Source organism: Elaeis guineensis, chromosome 14 (assembly GCF_000442705.2).
Source record: "Elaeis guineensis isolate ETL-2024a chromosome 14, EG11, whole genome shotgun sequence".
Classification (NCBI taxonomy): domain Eukaryota; kingdom Viridiplantae; phylum Streptophyta; class Magnoliopsida; order Arecales; family Arecaceae; genus Elaeis; species Elaeis guineensis.
In genome coordinates, this window is record NC_026006.2 from 48,666,063 (window position 1) to 48,690,740 (window position 24,678).

A 24,678-nucleotide genomic window follows, 5' to 3' on the forward strand; every position below is an offset into this window, starting at 1 on the left:
TCTTAGATCAAGATTTGCTTTGCCATCTCGATACCAGGCCTATACCAACACCGATCTATTAATATGTCGATGCGGAGCCAATTTGGCATTACCAAGTGTTGGTACTCTCCCTCTACCACATACTAGTACCAAACTTGTATATATGCCCCATGCTACCTAGTTTGGTATGATACAACAAACCTTGTCTTGGATACGTAATATAGGTCCAAGGAATCCAAATACTACTAGCTAGCCCTTTTAGGTGAGGTCCTAGGTTGTTACATTGTAAATCTTAGATATGTTCCACAAAGTTAGTTATCATTTTTCCAGTATATATTTTGGAATCTTTAAGATCATGCCAACGAAAGCTTGCTAAATTATATTTTCATGAGCATTATGTCATTAATGGTTGCTAGCATATTGCAAGACAAATAGAGCTTGCTCTTTCCTGAGAACGAAAAAAGAACGGAAAAGGAAATAGTAAATGAAACCTTTTTTATTTGGTTTAGGGTTTCCTTAAACCTATAGCTGGCAATTTTCCATGTCACTATGTTGAACGGCCACTTTCTTATGCAACAATAAGTTATAACAGCATTATTTTTGGCCTTATACTTCATAACAAAATGGATCTTGTTGAAAATGAGTTAAAGATGATGTTTTTATTCGATTTTTGAGAAGTTTGTTAACTGATACAACTCTTGCCACTTCATGCATTGCACCATAAGTTGTCAATGAAAGTAAACAGTAGAGAATCTCTATATCAAACTCTATATATCAAAAAACCATGATTATGAAAACTATACTTTCCTTGCAAACATTCTTGAAAGCATGTTTTCAAATCCCAATGGAATGTTCCATGAGATGCTAGAGTGGGGTGCCATTCCATGTGTTGGGACAGGACAATCCCACCATTGTCTTAGCATCCTCATCAGTGCATCCTGGAACATCCCCATCCTAAGTGTCGTGATGAGGTGAGATGATGGCACATCCCATTACATGGAAAAATTAGGACAGTCCTATCCCATGGAATTTAAAACCTTGCTTGAAAGCAATATAAGCATCAAATAGGCAAAATGAAGCACATGCTGTGCAAATCATATCAAGGTCAAAATTGATTATTTCAACTTCCAACAAATTTTTTAATAACATATATTGATTCCTTTTAGTTTACCATTTAAAATCAATGTTACTAGCACGAACTTATACAATCATTGTCAATTGCATTTTACACCATACAAATAATTTTGGATCTTATAAACAATTGGATCTAGCACCAAGTGATACAAGGTGCCAAAGGTTGTTAGACTCAGGGGTGTAGGTACTTGATGCTATGCATTAGATTCACCAACAAGCATAAAATACTACCATAGATTAATTTGCCTTTCCTTTGCCTTTTCTTGCAAAACTTGTGAATATTTCAGATTATTGGTTAAAATCTTTTCTTTATTAAAAAAACCATTGCGATATACATACTGAAAAACATGGTGGCTCTTTTTCATACTAAAGAACATCATTAGATGCATGAAACTCATTAAAATACCATCATCTACATCCAATAAAGTGATATACATTATGGGAAGCTTTCTTACTTGCCATCACTTCTTTTCCACTTGTCAATATCCAGGGCATCCATGCCAACATAGAGGAATATAAAAGTTTCTGAAATAAATGACATAGTTGCAAATGCATGCCTGAAATTCATATATCAAATGAAAGAAATCAAAGCACAATTATTGTATCGTGCAACTTAAAACATTTAGAAGTTATATATTTCAAAAATCAATTGATGTAATTATTAAAAAAAAAAAAGAAAGAAAAACTTATATCCTAGGCAAGAAAAGAAAATGGCATATTGAAGCATATTAAGAGAAAGCTTAAATTATCCTGTTAGCAGAACTATTGTATACCCTTTTTTTCAGTGTGATTGGTATGTTTCTAGTAGCTTTAGACCTGCGAAGATGAGTGAATTGCTAAGCTCTGTATATATATTTTATGCTAACGAGGTTAATATAACAGCAAGAGAGCTAACATTTTATTGAGAATGCATTTGTCAGGTTTTGGTCAGCAACAAGGTAAATAAGCATGTCATATTTATGTTGAGAAAAAGGACGAGAATGAACATGCAAAATAGTGCATGTGCATGCATGTATGAGTGTGTGTGAGTGCATGTGCATGTATATGCATCAGATTCATGTGTGCATGTGTTAAGTAACCAATGGACCACAAAATCTTTAGATGTTAGGGGATAATTAAATAAATAGCTAGCATGGAGGGGATTTAAACTAGTTCCCTCTAGCAAACCTGAGCTCTGATACTTTGTTACCTAATCAATTTGACTCCAAAATCTCAAGCTTTGGGGAATGGATCAACAATGTATCAGGCTTAACAGTGTGGACATAACATAGGACACTATAGATTGGGGCTACATATGTGTGACAGTGGACCTCTTATGCGAAAAACTCAGTTTTATGAATAGTGAAAATGTTTGCAAAATGTTTTCCCAAGAAATTTGTAATCTGGACTGTGTTATTTGTGCAGGTTTCTGCAATCATGCACAGAATGTCAGTAAATGTTGAGAAAATAAAGAGTGGATAAAAGGCTAAAGGGGATTTCTAGAGTTAATAATTAACAGGTGTACTTCAAGTTCTAGAAGTCTCAAGGGATCGAAGTAGGTGAAACAGATCAACAATAAATCCAGATATATTCAGATATACATAGTTATTAGCCAGAGAAAATAAAACAGTAAGAAGATGGAATAATAGAGATAAAGTAGAGAGCAATAGAGTAATGATAGAAGAACCAGACGAAAGAAGACGAAATAAAGAGAAAGGAAAAATAGGAAGCAAAAGTAACGGAACCTTAGCTTCTTTTCCTTTGTCAGTCAAATATTCTCAACTACCATCCATTGAAAGAGAGGATTACAACCTCTATATAGACTAAAACCCTAAAAAATAAATCCTGACTCTTCAATTAAAAACAAACCCTGGCCATCAATAAAACATAAATATAACAAAAGTCCCTAACAAGTCACTGTGACAGTACTGGAACAGTTCATTGCTAGTGTCACCCATGAACAATGCCAGCTACAATAACACAACAGCAACCTGACACTCAAGACTCTTTTTAAACATAACTAAAGCTCTTCATCAGAACATGGTCTACTGAGCTCTTTTAGTTCAGTAGGCTTCTAAAATTAGGGTGGGTGCATGTCCTTGTATGCAGGTGTTTTTGTGCCAAGATCCATAACCATTCATTCAAGAGACTGTCCATAGCATTTATCATGTTCTATGTATTTGTAAATGCATAAGATCTACAAGTTCAATTGTTTGAAGAGTTTATGTACATAAATCACTAGAATCCTAGCTGGTAATGAGTGTTCAAAACATTTGATTTGTCTTTTGGCACATCATACATGGTAGATCATGACGAAATATGATATTCGTCAATTTGGATGTTCTACCATGAATATAGAAATAAAGTATGCATGTGTATATTGTAGGCACTCCAAGCCATCCTCTCATGAATTTTTGCACACTAGAAGCTCTCACTGAGATCAAAATATATTGTAGATCAAGATTTCCCAAACCCACCTAGTCAAAACCACAAAAACTACAAAACATCAAACCTTTGGTCAAACCTTAGTCAAGCCTAGGTCAAGCATCAGCTATACCCCTTCAAACACCATCCTCTACCTTTATCATCTCTTCTAGACCAAATTCTATCACCTTGAATGCCAACTTCAAGAGTTCAAGTACCAAATTCAGAAATTTGGGTCAAATCAATTCTTACCATCCAGCCAGTTTGACTATCATTGACCCTGGTCAAACAAACACCATTTGATCCCAAGTTTTGACCATAGACACTTCTGCCCACCTACTTTATTTCTGCAAAATGTCAACATAACCTGATCACCCAAGCTTTATTTGTTGGAAGCCAAAATTAGGCAAGTAGTTAAGGTTTCTTTCAACACAGCCAATTTTGGCACCCTATTTTGGGACCCCAAAATGTGTGCAATTTCACTACCACATCATCCTCTTTGAAATTGACCCTTAGATCATCCTCAATCTAATATAGTAGCTAAGAAGAAGAATAATTTTGATGAACTTGATAAATGTCATGTTAATCAATTCTATTTTATTGTTGTGGGGGGCACTCTTATCTGCGTATTATATTAACAGGGTTCCTTTCAATGTGAAGAGAACTCTATTTGAGTTTTGGAAGAATAGGAATCCTAAATTAGATTACATGTAAGTGTCGGGGTGCCTGGCTAAGGCAGCAATATATAAGCCTAAAAGAACAAAGATGGAGCTAACAAGTGAAGATGCATTATTCATAGGTTATGCCTCGAATAGCAACGTATGACAAACTTGGATGTTTTCCCCTTTAGAAGTAGAATTCCAACCCATATTAGTTACGACCCTCTTCAATTCCTTCTAGTAATTGCTCTAGACCTTTAGAATTTGAACTTGAAAAAGAATCTCGAAGAAGAGATCTAGGGTCCAAAGGAGCTTTGTGGAAGATCTTTTCAACTTTTTAGTTCAAGGGAAATATAATGGCTCAGGACCTCATCCAAAAAAAGCTGGCTCAAAGGTGTTATTTGGATTTATTGGCCTTATATAAGTATCCAAGATCTTCCCAGTGCATAGTTGATATGGGACTATACACACTCCTACACAAGCTCTCACATACTCTCCCCATTTAAATCTTGACATCCTTGCCAGGCTAAAGGCCCATATCTAATTGATCTAATCATAAACATTGAGACCCACCAATTACCCCCCTGCTTACATGTAAGTGTGGAGAGATGAATTTCTTGAATTTTTCAGACTTAAAATGTGAAAGGAAGATGAAAAACAGCAAACTTCAAGATGATAATATTTCAGCTGAAGTTAAAATCTACATTTCAACTCCTTTAGATTGTCTTATCATACTCTTAGACTTATATGGCAAGGCATATACTCTATATAAACTGATTTATGGCTGATCATAATTCATCATAAAATTTTGACATTTTTTACATAAAATGTAGAATGAAAGTAGCAGTATAGCTAATATTAACGTAAGGACAAAAGATTCAGAAAAAAGGAAGCACTTTTACCTGGTGGTTACTCGTGAGCGTTCCGTAATATTATGCCATGTATAATGTGACATGATGATGCCACAAAAGAAGATAGTGAGTATCCCACTAAGAGAAAAGAGCTGTCACGCAAATAAATATGTAACATACAAGTAAAAATGAAGGTTACATGATATGTATGTACATACATATGAATAAACTAAGGCCCACTTTGGAGATATTCTTCTAATTCTTAATAAAAACATAAAGAAGAAAATAAATAAGAGGTCATATTTTAGAGTTTTCTTATCTAGACATCAACTAGACACAAAATAATTAGCCAAAGTGAGGCTAAGTTTAGCGAAATGGACTGTGGTCAATATAAAAATCATATATCAATGGTTTAAATAAAGAGACATCATATATTAATTCAAACAATCTCATTTTGTCACACATCACTCAAGACTCAAGTTTTGACCCCTTGAGAAACCACCAGATCATTTGTCTTTTGGTTTTTAAGTATTTTAAAATGTGGCCCATCATGATTGGTGCTGCAAATTCTCAATTTCAATAACCTAGCATACTACATATTTTCTGTTGATAGAATATCAGCTCAAATCCTAGCAGTTGGATTGTATATATGTCACTTTGTATACATGCATATATGCATAGAAGAATCTGTATATGGAGTTATTATTGTTTCTAAGGTATGACTAAAATTGCTATGCCATGATGTGAAAATGCACAGCAAGCCTCCCAAATCAGCCAACAAATTTTGAATCATTTGAATTACCTGAAAACAAAACTAATGAAGGAAAAGTTCAAATGTTTACAGATTTCTTACCTATGCATCATTGTTACAAAATAAAATTTTCAATAAAAAAAACAAATTTATCTGATCAATGCTTAGAAATCATTCCAACCAATCCAACTATGATCCACATGCATTATCAATTTGGATGACAAAAGAACACATTTTGGCACCATGCCATAACCATGCAACTGTGCCTTGCAAGGAATCTTGCGCTCCCACATGCATGCAATACAAACGCTCGTACAGACATACATGATACATCCATTATTGTAAATGTGCACAAATATGTATATGTGTGTGTACCCCCCACAAACAGAGAAAGGGAGGGGAGAGAGGGAGAGGGGGGAGAGAGCAAGTGATCGAGAGAGAGAGAGAGAGAGATTATGCTCCTCTTAAGAGGAAAACGAATGTGCCATCCTCTTTATAATTTAGTATTATGAATGCCAAAAGAGTCTTCCTTTGACATGTATTAAATGCATTTAAAAGGGTATGCCATTTTGATGTTTAAATGACAGGAAGGAAAAAACAAAGAGGAGTATATCTAACTATCACACACATATGCATTTGTCATTAAAAGAAAAGAACTAAATAATAACTCATTATCTAATAGATGGGAAGACTAGGGTTTCAGTATTAGAAGAGGATGAATATCAAGGTGGATGTAACTAGCAAACAGAAAACTTCAAAAATGAGTTGTCAATAGAAAAGAATAACCCACATATACCTCTGCTAACATGTAAGACAAATAAGCCATAAGCAACATAATTGCAACTTCACGATTGGTAGAATGTCTGCAAAACATTATAATATGTTATTTTGAAGGAACACCCAAAGGTCCCAAATATTTAATGAATAAGATGGACCAATAATGAACTATGCTCCCCAGATCAGAACAAATTATTGATAACATTGAATGAAACATTATTCTATTCTTGTTTTTTAACATTACAAACAGAGATGAAAAGCTAGAAAAAAAAAATTAGTTGGTGTTCATACATTTTTCATGTGCTTTTGGATGATATTGGACCATGATCAGCAGAGACAAGTAATTTTATCAAATCATTATGAGTTCACCATTATAAGACAAGTAATTTCATAATTTTATCTAAGACCCAAGTTATAGATGCATGATTCAAAATATACTGCTTGTTAGTTATTACCATCCATAACACAAATTATTAATGTTATATATAACTTAACAGAATATGTTGTTAAGGAACCATATATCAGAATTCAGAATTTAAGCTATTTGGTATTATTTTCATTTAGTTCATAAGTTAACTATGAATTGCATAATAATTATGCTCACCAATTTATTGGAATAGTGAACCACTTATTTGAAGTATGATGGCTAGTCATAATGCGAGCAGTTGGAAGAACTGAACTTAACTATTATTGATTAATTTATTAATTATTTCCATAAAACCACCATATTTACACAGTTTTTTGATAACATTTTATTTTCTTTTAGGTAAATTCTCATACCAATCTTTATGCATTTGGCTACTTTCAAATGAAAAATATAACAACAACAAATTCTGGCCTAAGGCTAGGAAAGGACATACTTGTAAACTTAAATTTGGGTCGCTTCAAGTGTCATTGCATTTACAGTTTCTGAAGTGAAAATCAAGGATGCCTTTTAAACCTTTAGTTCAGTACAGTCTATCAAGTATGAAATTTCAAAATGTAGATTGCATTTCAACATAATAATTCAAAAAAAAAAAAAGAACAAAAGAAAACTCATATCATGTCTTATGAGAAGTTCCATCACAACAAATTCAAGAACTAAGAGCTATAGTACTTTCATTTGACACAGTACCTGCAAAACAATTATTACAATCCTGAGATAAGTGACAAAACAATTCTTAAATTTAACCCTCATATGTTTATATAAAGAATGTTTTCTGTTAATAGCACTCATGTCTTAGCAGCATATATATGTGATAAGACAAAGTTTTAACAAAAATAAGTCAAGTTGTTTGGCTAACCTCCCAAAATATAATTTTTTTATGATATAGGCACTTACAAGTCCCACCTGAAATGTTGCAAAAGAAAATTAATATGAATCATTGGCACCATACAGATGTTAATAGAAGGAACCATACAGAAAGGAAGAACTGCTTTTCTGGCAACAATGAGTGTCAATATCCAAAAGAAATAAGTGTCTAAGGGGAGTTAGATGACATTATATAAGATGTAGAACATAAGAACTTGTGATGGAAATGTTATACATGAAACAGTGCAGAAAGATGATATTTATTTGATTATAAATTTCAACATTTTGATAACTGATTCAAAAAGCAATTGGCAGGTAAGGACCGAGATGACAAGAAATTTACTGAGCCACCTAATCTTGGTGCAGTTTGTGATGGCCTCAGGTGATTTGTTAATTGGCCTGATTAGCGTGTGATTCATGGAGTGATCACAGTCATTATTCTTAACAAAAAATTGATCTAGAAACTTACAGCTATACCAAGAGCAGTGCTTGTGGAGAAAAGGTAAAGAAAGGTTCCGAGCAGTTTTAAGGCTGTCAAAGCATCAATATTGTTGAAGTTGAGTGACTGAACCGCATAAAAAAGAACAATAGAAGCAGCATCATTAACAACTCCCTCCCCAAAAACGAGACTATAAAGTAGGGGTGTTTCTTCTTGATTGAGAACCTTTGAATGAAAAAAGAAGAAAAGTCAACCATGGAAGTGTTCAGCATATGTAAGTTCTGAAAAACTGGTTGCTTCTGTAATAATAGACATACTTGTAATGTGCACACTGAATCTGTGGCTGAAAATATAGCCCCAATAGCTACAAATGATATGAATGAAGTGTTACAACAAAGAAAGAAAGAAAAAAAAGAAAAATTATATATCCAACTTGATAACATATTATAGCAACATACCTAGGACGTCTTGAATCTTCAAGGATGTTATACCTATTTCCTTCAACAGAAAGAATGAACCTAATGGAACAAAAAGTACCATTAACCTTCATAAAGGGTAAAATAGGTCTACCTGAATCACAATTGAGGCATCTTACATTGACAAGAATAATTATGCATGACCAAAAAGAAAAAAAGGGTATCAGAATCTATAACATAAAGAATATCACAGGACTGTTGGAAAAAGAATGCTGATTCAGATATTATATGGTCGATCCACATAACACAAACAAGCATATCTCCGTAGAAGAAACAAACTAACAAGAAAAATGAACTAATCTCCTATCAATATCCCATCCAATATCAAGGAATTATAGTATTTGCCATTGCTTCAAATCATTGTTATATTCTACAGATCATAAACTATAATATGGAGTCAAGTTGTGTATACCACAACTGTATACGTGTTATATATTCACTGCATACAGTTATTTGCCAATTGGGGAAATATCATAAACACACTGGTGGAGCCATGCAACTCATGAAGAGACCAATGTGTCATGCACTCTAATGGTCTCATCCACACTCATGTTTCACTATAATGCACAAGTCCTAAATACCGTATAACCTTAGCATTTATAATAGGTGAATGTGTGGTAACTAAACACCTATCTTCATTGTGTTAAGCTAATGACTTCAGATGACACATGTATATTCCCTAAAATATAACAATCATTTCATATTATTGCCTCGAGGCCTTCAACATCCACATGCATATAAAATTTTATATTGGTATTTTTGAAAGCAATGGAACAATTCCATAAGGATGGATCTGGTTAATGAAGACCAACTGCTTTTCTTAATCCCTGAAGAAGGACGGTGAGGTGGGGGGACAAGAGTCATTGTTGGCTTCAAATTCCTACTGAGAATAGGAATTGTATCACTAGTAGGCTACACTGGATCTGCTTTGGGTTTGCAACAATTGAAGATGCTTTGCAACCCTGACCAGATTAGCAACCCAAAGGATCAAGTATCCATAATGATTACATGCCTTATCCATGAATCTGCATCATAAAATTGTCTTAGCCTATAAGCCTAAACAGGATGACACACAAACTATGCCTGCCACTCTTGTAAGAGATTAAGTCTAAATTCTATTGCTTTCATCCAAGGTTTTAAATCCCAAGGGTTAGAGGTGTCCTGGTATCTCCATAAAAGGGGATGCTCCACTATTCCGTCCCGTCCCATCCCAACAGCTGTCCTGATAGATATCCTCCGTCTCTCTCCCCTTCTTTTTTCTTTCCTTTCTGTTTTTCTTTTCTTTTCTTCTTTCTTTTCTTTCCTTTTCTTCTGCCTTCTTTTTTTTCTTTCGTTTTTCTTTCTTTTTCTTATTTCTTCATTTTTTTTTCTTCTTCCTCCCCTTCTTTCTTTCATTTTTCTTCTTCTTCTTCCTTCCTTTCAACTTCTCCTTCTTCATCTTCCCTTTTTTCTTTCCTTTTTCTTCTTCTCTCCCTACATGAATGGGTTTTAGAGTCCCTATCCCGTCAGGATCCCGTTTTCTCACAAAAAGGGGACGGAATGGCTGGGATGCCCCTTGTGCTGCTAGGATGCCCCTATTTAGGGTTGATCATGGCCGGAAACCTTCTAACTAACCTTTTGGGTGAGGTCCTAAATGGTTGAAAATGATTTTAGAGTGGATCCAGCCCATGGCTTGTATGGACTAAAGAACACCACATTACATATCTTTTTGAGGTTGACCACTGGCCGATCATAGTATCTGTGATTGGATCTGACTAGATTTGATCCCTTAGCCTAGTGAGAATGCCAAGTCTTAAATGAGAGAAGTATGTGAGGATCCATACAGACGGTCTTATATTGGCTATGTATTATATAGATCTTAAGTACTTATATAGGACCAATCATGGTATTCTGTACCAGTTCGAATCGATCAATACACCTCGTATCGAACCATATCGACGAGGAGACGGCCTGGTTCAAATCAAAATTTTAGAAAATGGCCCGAACTGTACTGAACCGGTCGGTTCGGTATGGTTCAAGCTGGAACTGCCCGAAATTGGGTAGTATGCTTTGGTTTGGCTCAGTTCAAGCCCAAACCGAGCCGTACCGGATGGGGGTGGGTGGGTCATGTGGGAGGGTAGGTGGGTGGGGGCTGTGGGGTAAGGGAATCCTCTACCTTTCGAATGAAAGGCAGAGACTCAGAGTCACAAAGTTCTCTTCTCTGTGACTCCGACAACGAACGTAAAGCCCAGAGAAAAACATCCCACACTCCGAAAATTTTTCACAATTTTTTAAGGAGTCAATATATTTCGATCGGAAGCAAGATAATCCACCATTCTCTCGCTAAATACTTTTTTCGCCTTTTTTTGGCCGAAAAATGGCAAGAAGTAGAAAAATAAGAGAAAATCATGCCAAAATTTATAATTTTGGTATGATTTCATTATATATTGTACATCTTTAGAATCTACACGATGATGTTAAAATCATTAATTTTTATTAATTATATTTTTTAAAATAAAAAATATATTTTTGCAATAAAAATTAGAAAAATAAAATTCAAAAAATTGTAAAATCAGAATATTATTTAGGACGATTTAAGCTACTTTTAGTATAAATTTTATGTCCGATTATAAAGATTTTGATGCATGATGTGCATAGTAGCCTAGGCTTAATTTCGAATAAAATAAAAAATAAATAGCATCTAATGCATGTTAATAGGCTTAGAAAAATATGTGTAGCACCCAAGATATGTTTTTACTTGGATCTAAACTCAAATATTTTTTTACAATTTTTAAAATTTAAAAATATTTTTAATTACTTAAATAATAAAAAATATATAATCAATTTTAAAAAAATATAAAATTAGTAATATATTTTAGCTAATTTAGAAGTATTATTTGAAGCACATAACATATTTTTCTAAATTTATGAGATTTAAAATTATTATTAAAAATTAAAAAATATATATAAATAAAAATTATGAAAAATTAGAAGTATGAAATATATTAATCGGATATATTTTTTGAAGTTTAAAAATTAATTTTTTTTTATAATGAAAAATTATAATATTTTTACATAATTATTATGAGGTATTTTGTTAAACTTGCATAAATAAGTTAGAAAAAGAATACAGAGCATTGGTTGGGAGCATGATGAGATGCTCTCGGCTCAGCACCATTGAAAATGTAAATGGCGCAATACAGAGTTCAAAGGAGGAAGGATGACTAGATTGAAGTAGCATTTGGCTGGTGGTTATCTCGATGTGGCTGTATCAGAAATGCCCACAGAAGATCCGACAGCTGATGAAGAAATACTTCGTTGATTCTAAAAGATGGAGAAGGCAAAACAGAAGAGGGTAAAGATGGACCGTCGAGCCGTAGAGCCACCTTCCACTCCAAAAAATCGAAGGTCTCCGCTCTAGATGACAAAGAGGCACAGATTGAGGCGCCATTCAAACAAGTCTGGATGATTAGTATTGACTAGAGGAGATGATCAGATATAGAGAACGATTTGGACCATCATGCTATAAATTGGGGTTCAACTCTACAATCGATAGAGAATCCGAGTTCAAAAGGAAAACCTCAGTCAGGGAGACCGTTAGTAAAGGCAGGCACATTATTTCATCTATGTTAGAGCTTTTGGTAGTAGGAGGTCCTCTAGAGATATTCCAGCAGGAGCCACCATTCATGATTTGGATCCACAGACTTTTTTCAATAAAGATTCAAAACAATAAAGGATTAACAATACATTGAAGAATGATAAGAAGAAAGATATGTGATGAGCTATTAGATCATGATTTCATTTCAATCACATTCTAGCGAATGTAGTAAGCAATACTTATTATCGATCTGCCATTTTAGCTATACAGGCTATTGACTCGAGTATAGATCCTCCAGCACCTAGGGACATCTATAGTCAGCTTATTGATAGTAACAAAAAAGAGCTGCAAAGATGAATTTCTTCTTACAAGAATAAATAGCTCACACACGGACTGACAGTGATGTGTGATGGTTGGACCGATCCTACCAGATAGAACATCATCAATTTCTTGACATATTATGAAGCAAAAATATTTTTCACAAATCAATTGATGCTTCAGATAAGGTGCACGGCGCCGCGTACATCCTTGGATTGATAGAGGAGATGATTGATTCAGTAGGAGAATAGAATATCGTGCAGGTCATCACAGATAATGGGCCATAATATAAGGCCGCTAAAGAGTTGTTAATGGAGCGACGACTGCATATTTACTGGATCCCATGTGCTACACATTGCATTGACCTCATGTAGATGGATATTGGAAAAATTCGTAAAATGCAGTAGGCAGTGGACTCAGCCCAGACTATTACTAGATTCATCTACAATCATACATGGATTCTATCATTGATGTAGACATATATTAAGAGATGATCTTGAGATTGAATGTCACACGGTCTGCTACAAACTACATAGTACTTAAAATCCTTCTAGAGAAGAAAGCAGTCTCACATCAGATGTTTGTCAATGCCAAATGACAGAAGAGCAGATATGTGAGGGTCAATCTGAGGAAAATCATATGGAGAACTTGGTGACAAGCCAATTATTCTAACAACGGGCTGATAAGATAGTGAAGACTATCAAACTATTATATGAGATGCTTCGCACCATGGACAACGAAAGATACCCCCAGATGGGCTTCTTATATCACATGATGGAGAGAACAAAGAAATAGATCAATGAGACAGATCCGAAATATGCTCAAGAATGCATCAACATCATTGAGCATCGCTGGGACTATCAGATGAGTAAGAATTTGCGTCTAGCCGATAAGTATGAATTCAAGAATTCTCTGAAAATTTTTCTTCTCTTGTACTTGTATAAGTCTACTTAATCATTTATAAAACTTATTTACAGCGTACAATTTGAATCTGAAGTTTCTGTACACCATATCTGAGATAGATATGGATAATGAGCTTCTCACTGCTCTCCGTAATATGACATATAAGATGGTTTCTTATCCAAAAATTGCATCTATGTGTCTGCAAGATACATGTTAGGTTTACTAAGGTGTAAGCATTTAACTAAATTCAGTATGTAATCAATAATATATTTATTAATTTAACAAATATATTTTTTTTATAGATGAAACAGTTTAAAGAGGAGACAAATAGCTTTGGAGTCTCATCAACTGGCGTAAGCAAAAAGAAGATAAATCCAGATAAATTATATATCAATAATGAGAAGACTTTGTGGACATTACATGCCTACTAATATTATGAAATCTAACATAATTTTGCTTAATATTTTTGCAGTTGAATAGTGGATTCATTTCGAATAGTCCGTAGAAAATTTGAAAGGTATGGCTATCCGCATTCTTTCTCAGATGATCTCCTCTAATGGCTGTAAGCATAATTGATCGAGTTTCATCCTTATCCATAGCAAACAAAGAAATCATCTGACACAAAAGCACCTCAACGATCTGGTATATGTTCACTATAATCTGAGGTTGAGACTAAAATACATCCAGAAGGATGTACAGCTGAAGTACACAGATTCGACGTTAGGTGATTATGCTGATGAGGATGACGATCCATTGATCAGATGGCTTACAGACCAGCAGCAGGAGCCAGAGCTTGATGAGCCGAGATTCCCTCAACGATCAGTCAGTATGGTAGCTAGAGAGATTAAGGTGAATCTAGGACAATGGGTAGATACAAATATTTCATATAAGGTTTCAATTGATCAGCCACAACTTAAGGGGCCACAGAGGAGTCATTTATCATGTGACTCCATATTCGAGACATCCTCCCAGATGTTTGAGCAAAAAATATTGAAACAAGGCTGGTCATCTCAAGCAAGTAGAAGACATCTATCCTCCCAGACACAGCAAAGTCAATCATAGAGGGGCACCAAGAGAGATCGAAAAGATAGAAAAAAGAAAGACAATTGCAGCAATCTCAAGAGTGCAAGAGTTAGCTGACTCAAATTCGGAGATTAGGGAAAGTGATGATAGTAGTCATGGATCTAATGATCAAGGAGGAACTGGAGGATACGAGACTATTGTTCATGAGACCCAACCGCAGGATGGTATTCGATTCATCGATAAGTCACAATTTACACATGCCACATAAAATAGGGATCATGGTGCATGAGCTGATAGAACCTGCGAGGATACGATTTCAGATAGACAACGGCCTCTTAGAGATCATCCAGCATACGATATAGCTACAGATGATCTTGCATGTGGAGTAAGATCCATGGATGTATCTAGATCATCCTCGTATTATGGATCCTATCACTTGCATGCAGCTTATGATCCATAAGGATATGGATATGGTGCATCCGAGACATCATCTTTCAGTGGCTATTATTCTATGCAACTTGGAGTATCTTACGGATCGAATTTTGCTGCCAGCATATTTGGATGGACCCTTCCATAGTCATACCATTATCCCGAGGATACCTGTCAGAGACAGAGTTTGAGTGAGAGATCTGACGTGTCTTACAATCCAGAGAGGATACCTTATGGGATGAATATTCATGACTACAATATTGCTTGGTTAGAGAGATGGACTGATGTTTCTCTGGAATGTGTCGATGATCCAGATATCTACGAGCATCATAGACACTCAACGAGATATTTGATCAGTAGAAATCTTGAGATTAGTACATTATTCATTGTAGTTTATACTTTATATACATTTAATGCAATATTTTAGAATTCTTTTATTTTATTTCAGGATAATAGAATTGTTATATAACATAAATAAATATTAATTTGGATCTAAAGTAATTTAAAAATTAATAAAAATAATTAATTGGAATCAAAACAGAATGAAAAAATAAAAAATAAAAAAATTGCACGTCAATATGGAATGGGCACGCCACACCATACCAACACTCGGTACGGTATGGTATCCAGTACCATATCGTATCGTACCGTACCGATCAGAAATCGGTACCAATTTCTGAATCTTTGGGACCAATGAATCCAAATAATGCCTTTGCCTAGCCTATTTAGATGGGGTCCTACGTTGTCACAAATGATACTGGTGTGGAAATAGCACATGATCCATGAAGAATGGGGGACACCACAATATAGGGCCATTGGGTGCTAAACACGGTCAAGAACCTTTTGGCTAGCCTTTTAGGTGAGGTCCTAACTCATAATAGATAATGAGCATATCTAATTGCTAGCATTAATGTTTAGTAGTTATTAAAAGCAAGTGAACATGAATGTTGCGCTATTCTGTTATATTGATTATCCTAAATTTCTTTCAATTATATTGGAAGGTGTAACATTTAATTTTAATCATTAGGTTAAGATCATGAATTATTAGGGTTTATCGTACTAAGGAAAGAACAAAGACTTGAATGGTGATGATGCGTAGCATAATTTATTGGTGCATTCAGACTATTGAAGATAGTCTTGACTATGTTATAACCAGCAGACTTACAAGCAAGGACTTGCTAGGTTTATCCTGTAAGGAGTTAAATAGTAATGGAAACATTACAACCAAAGGAAATATAATGTGCCAACTATACTAATTTTAGAAATATGTAAAGCATCACAGTAAATGTCCAATGGCCGAAAATCCTCATGCAAACAGTTCTGTTATTATGGTAGTGATTGTAATAAAAAAAATTCAAAAATATTTTAAAATGCTATAGAAAAAAAATGAGGAAGGTGCGCAATAGAGCTTAATTTTGTACTTCTATTGATTTTCATAAAATGTTTAGTTTTAAATTAAAAAAAGAGATGTAATTTTAAATAAATCTCTTAGTCAGTATCTCCTAAGCAAGCAAAAGCAAAAGAAAAGTCCAAGTCCTGCACAAGAAAAAATAGTAATGTGTCAAGAATATAAAATTTGTCTTGATGTATGCACAGATAATAAATAATCATATCATACACATTCTTTTAAAGTGAGATAGACCAGTTGCTTCTTCTAATATACGTCAAAATTGGTGGAATCCTAGAAATCTGAAGCTGCCCCTGGTTTCTTATATTCCATGAAAGAGATTTGTTGATACAAGATCGACTTGCTGCTTCTCTTAATATAACATGGATTAGTGGAATCCTAAAATTCAGATTTCTGTAATATTCTATTTCATCAAAGGGATCACACCAATAGATCATACCGCATGTCTGCACAGTATCATACATATAATATATATTGTGCCACCAAACCTCTATACCATTCATGCAATCATGCCTGCTCACAGCATTGTGTATCAGCTTCCATTGATTCATATCTAAGTAGGATACAGTGATACCAAGCTACACAAAGCCATATGAGTTTACACCACACTTTTCTTTCTTAAAACAATGCCTCATCATTTTGAACAACATCATTTCTATTTCAGACCATTTGAATCGAATCAGTCATTTTCTATTTATTTATTTTGAGAAATTGATGGCCTGATTTACAGATTGAACATGATACTACAGGGGGTGGGGGTGGGGGTGGTGGTGGTGTTGGTTGTGGAAGGGAACATTTCTTCTTCATCAAGCCAAAAGTTAGAATTAAAGGCAAAATATTATATGAGCTGCTATATTTTTATTTTGTGTAAATAAACTTTCCATGGTAACAACTGCATGCTACATCTACAATGTGTTGATGCGAAAGCATGCTAATATGCTTCCTTTTGGCTATTGTTATGAAAACAGAGACTATATTTGTTGTTGATCTGCAGACAAGGTTGCGAAATACATGTTTGTATGATTACATGGACCTTCCCTCTTCTTAAATCCACCACCTAGTCTACTTTAATGTGATCAAGGTGACCATTTGACTAACCATCTTTCCTTTATCTTCTAGGTGTGACTATTTCTGCTATCCTGATGTACTGAGATAATTAAAGTTATTTAGCTTGCCAACAATCCAATGTTTCTTGAGTTAACAAGTATGCATAGATTGATTGTAATCATAAGGCTTTCAAGGAGATTGAATCCTTGCAAGGAGGTGGTAAATACCATGTCCAAAATGACATAAACTCCACTTGTCCAAATTCAAGCACAGATGTTGGACCTCGGCTGCCTTCATTTGCTAATCATGACTTTCTGGATGGGCATGGTAGGAAAACTTTTAGAACTATTCAATCAATTATGATGCATCAAAACGCAAATGAAATGCCCATGCACATGTCCAAAAATTTAAGATCTCACTTGGGTTCAATCTAGATCGATACTCAAGGTTCAGGCAAGCGAGTGACACTTGAGAGGAGAGGAGGAGAGGGATGAGGAGGGGAAAGAGGTGATGATTTCATGGAACTGGAGGGTAAGGAGGAATGCATGCACATGGAGAGTAGGATGGAGAGAAGAGTGACTATGGAGGTGAGAGAAGAAGAGCAGGGGGAGGATGAAATGAGTGGACAGGTTAATAAAAAGGGAGATGGAGACATCATAGAGGCAAAGGAGATAGGAGGGAGACAAGAGAAGTGGAAGACTATAAAGAGGAGAGAAGAGAGAGGAAAGAGAGAATGATTGAGGCTGTGAGGTGAGGGTTTCTTTCTCTGCTTCCCCTTTAATATGTTGGCTCAAGTGGGATCTAGTTTCTTCAGCTTAAACATAAATTGAACTTATTTAAAACTAAAATAAAAAAAAATCATGCAAAGAAAGTTGACAAACAATTACAAATCCTCATTCGTTCACGTAGTACTCTATTTTTCCAAGAGAGAGCAACCCCACTCCACGAACAACCACCCCCAACACACACATCAAGGTTTCGATATTATATCAATTATCAGGAACGTAAATAGACAGGATCCAAAGTTTGTAAAGGTGTATACTACTTATAAAATTATCATGTAATCTTATGTAAAATAATGTAAATAATGCTTACCTGTTGAGATAATACAAAAAGATATTAGAGTACCAAACACTCCAAATAGCAAGATCGTTGAAAAGTTCCGAAAGAATCGCTTTTTCTTGACCTGGAAACTATTTGTAAATTTGAAAACCTCAGATAGATATAAGGATTATTTGCTTGAGAAATAATGACACTCAGAATGCATTTGAAAGGAACAGCATTATGGTTGTGACTGTATGTAGTGAATAAAAAACTTGAACAAATATACCTTCTAAGAATAAATTGAGTTTCATTTTTTAAGATGGATCATTAACTAACTTGCCACATTAGCATTTCTATATCTAAGGTTACATTTAGACATAACATAAAGAAGCACTAACTTGGCTTCAAGGTTTACTATATCATAATGGCCGGTATCAAGCATACCATATGGTTCAGGGGCTAAATGTGGTATTGTACTAACATGCTACAGCTGCTGTCTCACCTATAGCAGCATATTGTGTATCAATGCAAGGGTGTATTATATTCATCCGACTAGGAGCCTTGCTTGGCTTTGTAATCCTACTTAGCTTTTGGATCCTGACTAAGAGCAAAGTCCTTGCTATGAAAATTCTATTCACTCCCTCATTTGTAACTTCCAAACAAGTCTTCTTTGTTAACCCACACTTTTAGATGTAGATACAATATACACCAGCTGGGTTGACACTTTTCAATGCTATTTATAAATGACAAGAGCATTTTTAATAGTTCTACACAAGATTTCAAATCCTATGGGACAAGGGTGTCCCAATTTCTCCATGGAATGGGACACCCCATTGTCTCACCTCGTCTCGATGGTAGTCCCAGTCAAGAGTCCCATGGGTGCCCTCTGTCTCTCTCCTTCTTACCCTTCCATTTTCTTTCTTTGTTTCTTTCTTGTTCTTCTTTCTTTACTTTCTTCCTTCTTTCCTAACTTTTTCCTTTCCTTTCTTGCTTTTGTTTTTTTTCTTTCTTTTTCTTACTCTTTTCTATGCTTCTTTCTTTCTTTTTTCTTCTCTCTTTCCTTGCTTCCTTCTTTCCTTCCTTTCGTTCTTTTTCTTGTCCCTTCCTTTCTTTCTTTCATTTTCTTCTTCCTTCCTTTCACTTTTCCTTTTCTTCATCTTTCTTTTGTTTGTTTCTTTCCCTTTTTCTTCTTCTTTCTCATATGGATGAGTTTCGGAGTCTCAACCCTGTCCTTGTCTTATTTTCTCATAGAAATGGGATGGGATGATCAAGATGCCCCTCATCCCATTGGGACTTAAAACCTTGGTTCTACATTCCTTTTAGTTTTTACTCTCTTGCATGACTATGATTTTTGGTCTAGCCAACAGAGCTGATTGTTGGCAACGTATGTGTTTAGAAACTAGTTCCTTTCGGTCCTCCATCACAGGACTAAATATTATTTCACAGGACTAAATATTATTTCTAGCATACATCATAAGGTCAAATGTGGTTTCAAGCCTCATCACAAGGCTAATTGTAGCCATAGTTACAAGGACTAAGAGTTGGATTGCATAATTATTTTTTTTTATAAGATTATTTAGTTGCAAAAGTCTTATATTATAATATAATTCTAATATTATCATCTAGCATTTGCACTTCCATTCAAAAAGTTACCTGATTCAAATTATTTGATTACTCATAAGACAAACATGGAACTCTTATTTTGATTGCAAATTATTATCTTGATGAACTCATAGGGCTATCTTTATCTATTTATTTTATGTGCTTGATCCAATTAGAGATGGTAAAGGTATCTTAACAGGCTATTAGCTCATCATTTTATTTCTTGTTATCTTTTAGATGCCGAAGAGTAGCTTGGGTTTTAGGTTATGTGTTGTGCTAGAAGGCTTAAGAATAAAGTAGTGTTTCTCTTTATTAGACATTAGTTTATCAAATAAAATTCATGTTGTGTTATATCATCATTGTTGACAAACATTATTTATGAAATATGTTGTTAATGGATGTTCCTTAGCTTGATCTTTTTTTATATTAATGTTGGTTGTTTGTGTTAAAACCAGAGTTTTCTGTACCGTGCCGAACCGACTGGTACACCCCGTACCATACCAGACTGATGGAGAACTAGCACGGTTCGGTCGGTTCAATCGCTATACCGGTGGAGGGAGAGAGAAAGAGAGAAAAAGTGAGAAAGAGAGAGAGAGAGGAGGAGAGGGAGGGAAACCCTGGCAATCGAAGGCTGGCGGTGGCCCATTGCTACCGTTGGAGGGCTTTTGCACCCGGTTATCGTTCGATAGGACTTTTACAAGAGCGAGAAAGAGAGAGAGAGCTCAGAGGGGGAAGCAACGTATCGGAGGTCGACGGAAGGGCCGTCGGTGTTTGTCTGGTAGCCATCGTGGCCACCGGATGGCGGAAATGGGTGCACAGAGCCACGACTGCGAAACGAGGGCGACAGCCCCTGTTCATCATCCTTTTTTAAAAACGAAGGTGAATAGTAAAATCGGCAATCAGTTTGCCACCTTCACTTTGGATTTTTTTTTTAAAAAGGCAACAGTGAAGTCGGTAATCGGATTTCTGGCTTCATGTTTTTATGGCTTTTAAGAAAAAAAAAGATCATGAAACAGGGGCGATGCCCTGTTTCATGCTCGCGGCGCCGCACGCATGGACTGCGCCATCCGACAGCCATGACGCCCAGTCGGAGGCCGTTCGACGATCCCTCCGATTCCCTCCGCTCCCTCCTTTTCTTTCTTCCTCCCTCTCTCTCTCTATTTCTCTCCCTTTCTCTTTTTTTCTTCAGCCAGTTCGCTTCCATTTGCCTTCGTCGGTTCACGTCGGTCCGATATGGTAAGGAACCATATCATACTGTACCACCGGCCAGCCGATACGGCCGTCAGTAATGGTTCCGAAAATCTTGGTTAAAACAATTTTGGTTGGGTTTAATAGATGCTCTAAAATTTCTTTTTCCACTACCAATTTTGTGACCTTAAAGGAATCTTTCTTAGAAGTTCCATTGCTAGACTTGAGAATTGCAGGCAAGATGTGTGGCCATCTGTCACATGCCCGGCTTGTGTTGTTAATTGGCACATGAAAAAGTGGTATCACAGTGGACCTAACACATGCCCAAGTGTGACTAGAAGAAATTGCAACACTGGCTCTTTTAGGATTGACCACATGCCTATTGTCTTATTTGTGATTGAATTTTTGCAAAGGCACCAGGGCTTAAGAAAAGGAAGTATGGAGGACCCATGTGAATGTGTGTCTAATTTCACATTGGTTGTGCATTGAATAGATCTTGAGTGCTTATGCATTGCCAAGGAACCCAAACAAAACTTTCTGGCTATCCCTTTTTAGGTAAGGTTTTGAGTCATTACAGCCTTAGTTTCAGACTTCCTTCAGCAGAAATTGAAACTTTTAGTTTCAATTTATGAATTTTAGATGAAAGTTTAAATCATGATATGCATTTTACTGACTTTATCCTATGATTTTCTTCTAGGAATTTGCATGTGCCTTGCCAAAAATTCACTTACCATGGGCTTTGACCTTGTCAATCCTAGAATCCATAGAATTCCCCATAACCATCTTCTTCATCATGCCGTCTCCTCCTCTTAAAACTTTTTTCTGTGGTAAAGCTCTTCTAGGCATCTGAAACATGTGCTAATAACCCCTTCATCATCTTCTTCTCTTCCTTCTCTTCTCCCATCTTTTTTTCTCTACCTTCTTTCTATTCTAGTCCATGTCTACTTCAGTAGTACCATCAAGCACTTGCCAAAAGTGCATACTTTAAATGGCATGAGATCATATATATACTCCAATCTTTGGTTCATTAGCTGTAGGTGCTAGGTCTTAATATACAGTTTCTTTAGCTTATAAAAATGACTATTTTTTCTTTTCTAGAGCCATCACTGAAAAGAGACAAAGGACTTTTCCATTTGTAAGTTGCTTCAGATGATGAGTAAAGGCACATAGCTCTTAATATAGTTTGCCCAGAGACCCTTCTATTTGTTGTGGCATCACTTATTATAGTAGCAGAGCTCAAGATTGATGAAATCTAATGCCAACCTAGACTTAAGTGGAAGAGTCTGAAAAGAGCTACCGACTAGACCTGTCATTATCTTCCCTATGCGCGCATGCATGCGCGCGCATGGCACTCCCGACCAGATTGCAGCTCAGTTAAGTTTCCAATCTTGCTACTTGAATTCTTCAAAAGGCTAGCGATGGTTTTTTTGGTATCATCCAATATACTGATCATTTTACATACCCTCCTTGAACCAGTTTGCTTATGGGAAGAAGGCATCCTGCACATTGCTGCACTCATGCTGCCTTTGAGCTAACTTCCATTCATAATCCAGCCATTGCTGCACCACAGCAACACAGAATGACTACCTACTTAGCAGTCATTCTCTCAAGCAACTTCTCAACAATCCTAATGATCCAGAATACGGTTGTCTTAACACTTAAAATGCAACATACACTTATGCTAGCATGAGAACAGAGATAACACTTATTTGTAGATGGACATGATTGGTGACTAACAAGCCTTTCTAACAAAGCATACTCGATATCGCCATGGTGCAGTCGGTTAAGAGGCATAAGATCAAAGATGCATTCAACATCACTAAAACTGTTACATTTGAACTCCAAAATCAAGAAGAAACAAATATTAATGATTCCATCTAAGGCCACAAAATCTTTTCCAACCAGGGCAGGGCCACTTACCCGGCATTGAAGATGATGGGAGGGAGCAGGTAAATGAAGAAGAGCTCCTCATCGAACACGAGGATATGCGAGCTCTTCCATTTGCGGAGAGCCAGCGTGACCAGACCAGCACACAAACCCTGCAAGAAAATGCTACCAAGTTTCAAAGATGAATCTTGAATGAAGAAAAGGATAAAGATGGTGCAAACCAGAAGAAGGGAGGTGATGGACTCGTTGGCCCAGCGGTTCTCCTCCAAGAGGTGGCCGATCACGAGACAGACGCAGAGGAGGGTGATGAACACCGTGATGGAGACTACGGTGGAGGCAGCTGACATGGTAAAGTGGGAGTAAAGGATAGAGGAGAGGAGGGAGATGGCCATGGCTTCTGCCAGAGGCTGTTGTAGCTTGTGGTGGGGAGTGGGAGAGCAGGAAGTAGGATTATGGTGATGGGAATCGGTGCAGGTATTTCTTCATTGATGACTTGCAGTGAAGGTAGAGAGAGATGATTTCAGAGGGGAAAGAAGGGGAGACTGGTAGGTGGTTGGAGGTGAAGGTTTGTTTCCTTTCCTTGTCTTTGAACGTCCGCTGGCGGTACGCATATCCCAGACCAAATTTGGTTGTTTGTGCACAACCTTGGATACCTTCCGGAGATACTGAGACCTGAGACAAATGCTTTTGAAAAAAAAAAAGGGCGTGATTTACTTACTGGTCCTTCCTTGACCACGCCATAACGATTGTTCCTCGATCGATAATAAAACTTCCGGTGCATCTATCTCGTTTATCCCGAGACGCGGTCCCTTGGCACGGTTTACTTTCGAAAAATGTCAAACATACCCTTATATGTGGTCCCCTACCGTACGTTCCCAATTCCGCAATGCACAGCCTCTTACGATTCCCATCACAGTGGAAACACGCGCTTCTTCCTCCCTGAGACCGGAATCACGACCTGTTTCTCCCATTCCTCAGGGGTTGGCATGGCCTAACCTACTTCGCGTACTTAAGTTATCTTCTTGGCGTCCAAAATCTCGTTTGGTTTAGATTATCTACTTCACATCTTAATTCCTAAATTCCTTTCCATTAGATTATCTTCTTCGTGTAATTTATCTCCTTCACACCTTAAACTTCCCGTTAGGTTATCTCTTCCCTGCGTTAAACTTTTCTTTCCATTTGTTTATCTCCTTCGTGTCCTAATTGTACGAACCTCTCCTCCATCGCAGCCTGCCTCCGTGGCCTTCCTCGTGAGGGGTGTAATGTCTCTCTGCTGGGCTCTAACTTCTCGGTCACTGGATTAGGATAAAAAAAAAAAAAATTATGCATTGATGTTAAATATAAATAAGTATATCTCAAATTTTTTTAATCTCTTTTTATCTCTAGTAATTATCTCCACTTTGTGAGGGAATGGGATGCTGCTCTGCAAGAGATGAAAATATATGAGCAGTGGTCGATGGCTTTCGAGAAGGCTATTAACATGCTCAACAAC

The 24,678-nt window shown here is 36.2% G+C and overlaps 1 protein-coding gene across 5 annotated transcripts in view; it reads right to left on the minus strand.

The window, feature by feature from the left end:
- LOC105057796 (sodium/hydrogen exchanger 1) overlaps window positions 1-24,413 on the minus strand; it is a 44,113-nt gene extending 19,700 nt beyond the window's left edge. The window contains exons 1-10 of one of the 5 annotated variants that reach the window (XR_003802575.2): window positions 23,408-24,380; window positions 23,220-23,338; window positions 18,561-18,658; window positions 8,743-8,802; window positions 8,602-8,648; window positions 8,315-8,509; window positions 7,838-7,884; window positions 6,574-6,640; window positions 5,078-5,178; window positions 1,569-1,670 (exon numbers count right to left, since the gene is read on the minus strand). Coding sequence is in view for 3 of the 5 variants with exons in the window: in XM_010940495.4 (XP_010938797.1) it covers window positions 1,569-1,670; window positions 5,078-5,178; window positions 6,574-6,640; window positions 7,838-7,884; window positions 8,315-8,509; window positions 8,602-8,648; window positions 8,743-8,802; window positions 18,561-18,658; window positions 23,220-23,338; window positions 23,408-23,578 (1,007 nt within the window). In the remaining 2 variants the exon portion in view is untranslated. Of the gene's footprint in view, window positions 1-1,568; window positions 1,671-5,077; window positions 5,179-6,573; window positions 6,641-7,837; window positions 7,885-8,314; window positions 8,510-8,601; window positions 8,649-8,742; window positions 8,803-18,560; window positions 18,659-23,219; window positions 23,339-23,407 lie in introns of all 5 variants that reach the window. The other 4 variants (XR_012136746.1, XM_010940495.4, XM_073248473.1 and 1 more) reach the window with 4 other exon arrangements.
- Between the last annotated feature and the right edge of the window lie 265 nt (window positions 24,414-24,678).